This window comes from Pteropus vampyrus, unplaced genomic scaffold (assembly GCF_000151845.1).
Source record: "Pteropus vampyrus isolate Shadow unplaced genomic scaffold, Pvam_2.0 Scaffold1, whole genome shotgun sequence".
NCBI classification, from domain to species: Eukaryota; Metazoa; Chordata; class Mammalia; order Chiroptera; family Pteropodidae; genus Pteropus; species Pteropus vampyrus.
Window position 1 is genome coordinate 35154582 of NW_011888782.1, and position 4968 is coordinate 35159549.

The following is a 4968-nucleotide window of genomic DNA, read 5'->3' on the forward strand; positions in this document are numbered from 1 at the left end:
TCTGAGGATGTATGCACAAGTGATTGTGAAGGAATAGCTAGAGCAGTAAGAGAAAAATACAGGGATTTGTTTAATCATTAAAGCCAAGAGAAAAAACAAAGGGGGAACAATTCATGAAGAGATGGTCAGAAAGGTTAAATTCTGTCAAGAGGCCAAAGGCCTAAAAAATGTCCATTGACTTAATGACTTAGAGATAATAGGGATGATCTCAGGAAGAATTTTATTGTTTTTGTTGGAGTGAGAGGGTAGAAGGTTAGAATGGATTAATTAGCACATGGAAAATTAAGAGACAAGTTGTATGTCAACTCTTAGAAAGGTAAGAATATTTCACTTTGAAGATATTCTATACTTACAAAAGTTTAGAAGTGAGGTGGATAGATTAGGAGACTGTGTAATTCTTTATAAACTGTTGAAAAAGGAATTTAATCAGGTTTTAAATTGCAATTGAAACAACTTTCAATTGAGGATTATTTGCAGTAAAATTTTAATATCCTGTCCAATAAACATAATCAAAGAAAATGCAAAACTGTAATTAATTTTAATATTAGCTTAAATCCAGGGAATTAGGAAGGCAGATATGCTCTGAGTAAATCTTATTATGTACTACAAAAATTTGATATAATGGCTCTAGAATTAGCATTTAGCTTATATGTACCACAGTTCAGCTCTGTTAATACAGGTAATTAATTAACTGTTCTTCCTAGAGAATTTTTATCGCACCCTTACCTTTCTCAGAAGATTTTACTTTTTAATCTCAAACGGCTTTCTCCGCATTTCTTAAAACACAGGGCTCCCAATAAAAATAATATATTTACTGTTTCTTATACCTGCAATTTTTAATTCCTTTTGATTTCTCCCTATGTCCTTTGTTAATTCATTTCACTCAACAAACAAACAAAACCTTAAGCATTTACTCTGGGCTGTGTGCTTTTGACTCAGAGATTGACACAGTTCTTGCTCTAAGAACTGTGCTAAGAATCTTCCTCTAGCCATTCCAATCAAAGAAAACCTTTCCTTGAATCATAAATTTTCTATTCTAATTGTTTCTCACATTTTCAAATATGAGGACATCCTTTCAATATCAAAAAACAAAAACAAAAACAAAACACTGCAAACATCTCAGATAATTTAGTATCTATTGATTAAGACTGACATTATAAGAGAAAGCCAGCATAGATATATATTTTTAAAAGATTACAACATATATTTAGAAGTGGAGAAGCAATATTAACGTTAAAATAAGAAAAATTTTCCTATATCTCAGATGCTAAACAAGGCTATTAATATTTATTTAATGTATTATGGTAACATTGGTTAATGAAATCCAGTAAGTTTCAAGTGTACAATTCAACAGTAAGTCATATGTATATTGCATTGTATGTTCACCACCCATAGTTAGATTTCTTTCTGTCAGTCACCACATATTTGATCCCTTGTACCCCATCTGCCTCCTCCCTCCCTTCCACCTTCTGGTAACCTCTACTTTATTGTCCATGTCCATGAGTCTCTGTTTGTCATGTTTGTTTGTCAGCATGGATATTCTGAAACGAATATATATCTCCCCTCAACCCTCTGCCAACATCTACATAAATTTTAAGAACAATGTACATATCCATACAGTACATTATTTATTCAGCGTATGGGCAGCACTTCATGAAGATCCATTGTAAAATACTATAAACCTTTGATTGACTGCAAGTGCCATGGTCTACACCACTCCTTTCTTATTTAATTTGTCTGATGATATTCTTTTTTATTGTCACCTATTGTTATTTAACCTTAACATACACTTATCTAAGTCATATTCTTCTTGAGGGCAAAGATCAGAAATTGAATTTCCTCTGTTTATCCTACAAAAGTTTGCTTCTGTACAGAAGTTAATAAAGGGTGAATGAAGGTAGTTTAATATGTGACGTTGATTGCTACTGATCCTTGTATTTTTTGTTGTTGTTGTTGTTGTTGTTGTTGTTAATACCTTGCTATAGGCCTCTTCTTGGGAAGTGAAAAGGAAGCAGAATCAGAACCTTGCACAAGAATGTAAGACTTTGATTGAAGTTGAAACCAGCAACAGCTATCCAGATCTAATCCTGGTGAGATGAACTTTACTGACTAAATGACACCTTGAAATTCATTCACATTCATAAAGATTAGAGGAATCCAAGAAACACTTCACGTTAGTGCCTCAAAGTGACTGGAACGTTTAATTGAGTGACTTAGTTTTTAGGTGAAGAAACAAGACTCAGAAAAGTTAGTTACTTGCCCAAGTACACAAACTAATAAAAATTTAAGTGGGACTTATTCCTCCTGATCACTAGCTCACGATGCCTTTCATTTTAGTTATCAGAGTGGGAAAGCTTTAACATGTAGGTACATATAAACTTTATATATTACTTGAAGTTCATCCTGAAACCTGCATGTCCAAATCCAAAACATGAACCTTTCTGTAATTCTTATTATGAATTCTCACCAGAAAGTATAGTTCTAAATTGACTTAAATTTGGCCCTGCTAAGAGAAGTCTGTTCAAGAAATATGGACATACTTTCCATTTACTCCCCTAGGTTATATATCTCTGGCTCTAACTTGGTAGTTGATATCAAAGAGCTACAGACCTGGATTACTCTATCACAGACCCCAGTAGAGTTGCTTTGCTTCACTGAACCAGTGTAAAAGCCCTTGGTATTTAGAAAGAATTGACTCAAAGACTGGCCATATGAGGAACACTTCATCTATGAAGCCATGTTAAAGACATTGTCCACTATGTTATACAGTATTCTTTGTATTATAATAAAAATGTTCATTTAGGCATTAGAGTTTCATGTCAGGAAAAAAAACTATTTGGTATTTTCTTTTATCAGAATACAGATTTTATTACTTACTATAGTTCTCTTTTTACCTTTATTGCCAGGAAGCTCTTACCTAAATTTTAAATAATAATAACTATAATCACTTAGATGGTCACTCTTTTTGACATGATAATATAAGTGAGAGTATTTAGACAAGATCCTGGCCTCATTGTACATGTCTTTAGATAAGGTACCTCAAAATGCTATTTGGAATTATAGAGTAGATTTTAGTTACCAGTGAGCCAATAAAGTCTTCTGACTTAAGCCCAATTTCTGTGCCCTTCAGCAGAAAATCATTGTCATAAAGTACATGTTGAAATAATAATTGGTTTCATTTTTAAAATTTTTCATTGTGGAAAAGTTCAAACGTAGTACAATCAACTCCTATGTGCTCATTTTCCATCTCCAACAATGATCATCTCCTGGCCAAGTCTTATTTCATTTGTTATTTCCACCTTCATTACTCCCAAGCATCATATCACTTTATCCATAAATTCTGATTGTTTTAAGAAGCCATCTGAAGGGTTTTTGAAAAGGTCTAGAAGGGATTTGTAAAAGGGAGCAGGAGAGAACCTTCACATTGACAATAAGGAACAACTAAATCCAAGATGTGAAAGGGAGCACCAAAGTATTTTCCAAAGGAAAAGAGTAAAAATTTAATCAGAAACCAAAAAGGAAGAGAAAACTGCAACTAATGTTATAAATAACCACCACCTCTGTTTATCTCTCTGAAGCAAGATGTGATATAGCTATACTGGTAAACAGTACTAGTCACCACCTGCTTTGCAGAATCTTCTAAGTTTTAGTGTGTTTTTCATGTAGACATCACTTTGTCATCTCTCTAAACTTTGCATACAACTTTTAGCAGGTGCTTTTTCATAAATTATGTATGACATTTATATTGAAATTGTTGTCTTTTTATGTAACATTTCTCAAGTTCTTAAGTTCCTTGTGTATATGTGTGTAGTATCATTTATTTGTGTCACTGTGATTCTAGGAGTAAGTCTGTTTTCAAACTCAATGGCATTTAACTAATTTGGATGAATATGCATTATCCAGAGTTGTATATCAATTTCTCTCTTTGGCTGTGGTTGCAGTAATTTTTAGTAGAAACTAATTCAGAATGTTTGTGTCTCTGTACTTTCTAAAACTCAGAAATTAAAAAATGGTTCTTCTTGACCCCTGGGCTCCTTCCCAGATATCTTCTAACTGTAGTGTGTGTGTGCATGTGCAAGCAGGTGCTTTAATTCCAACCCTGTACCTGGCACATTTAAAGAAGGAAGGCACTCAGGGCTGACTAGCAGTGCTGCAAGAGGTTATCACTTAAGGAAGAACATTTAGCTACCACAAAGGACAACCCCTTTCCCTAAAGTACCCTCCCTCGGGTGGTTTTTATTATTTTGGTAAATTTGTAGTGTCTTATCTTTGGGTTCAGAAATATAATGTTCAGCTCTTCAAAGAAAGTTCATCTCACAGGGATGATTTCCCATTACCAAACTCATGAGACTGTCGTATAAGACCATAATGGCAGTTTAGTCATCTAAAACGTAAATACAGCTTCAGTCCAATTGAAAGTCGCAGACTAACTTACACTGTGCATTCTTTCTCTTTATGTCAATCTGTGTGGGCTGGCCAATTGCAATCTGACAGTTGCTGGTGAGCTGTGTGCCTGAATATTCAAAAGGCTTGCAGCTAAAACAGCCTGCTGTGTCCTCCTCCCCAAAAGAGGTGATGGGGTGATGTTACCAATGCTACTATAACCCTAAAAGAGCCACATCCCCTTGCTCTGTGCCCACTTGTGCCCTGTGAGTGTATTTTTTCACATTATAGGAGGAATGACTTCATTCTGATCACATTCTCTCTTTTGTGGGGTTAATAATGTCTGTCAGTCTGCCTTTCGAGAGGATTTTTTTTTTTTCATATTAGAATACTTCGTATGCCTCTCTTTCAAGTTTCAGGCACTCACAATGGCTCTCATTCTGACAGTTGTGCAATTTCAAGTAAAATGATAAGAACATTGATAACATTTTAGATTTATGTTGAATCTGACTGTTGGTGATTATTTCAGCTATGTTATCATTCATTCTCCAAAATCACCTCATCTGCTTGCACTCGGGGTTACAA

At 34.4% G+C, this 4968-nt stretch overlaps 1 protein-coding gene across 1 annotated transcript in view; it reads left to right on the forward strand.

Annotated features, from left to right (window-relative positions):
• MORC1 (MORC family CW-type zinc finger 1) overlaps positions 1 to 4968 on the forward strand; it is a 157153-nt gene that overhangs the window by 113862 nt on the left and 38323 nt on the right. Inside the window, exon 23 of the mRNA XM_011355579.2 lies at positions 1986 to 2090. Coding sequence (XP_011353881.1) covers positions 1986 to 2090 — 105 coding nt within the window. The remainder of the gene's footprint in view (positions 1 to 1985; positions 2091 to 4968) is intronic.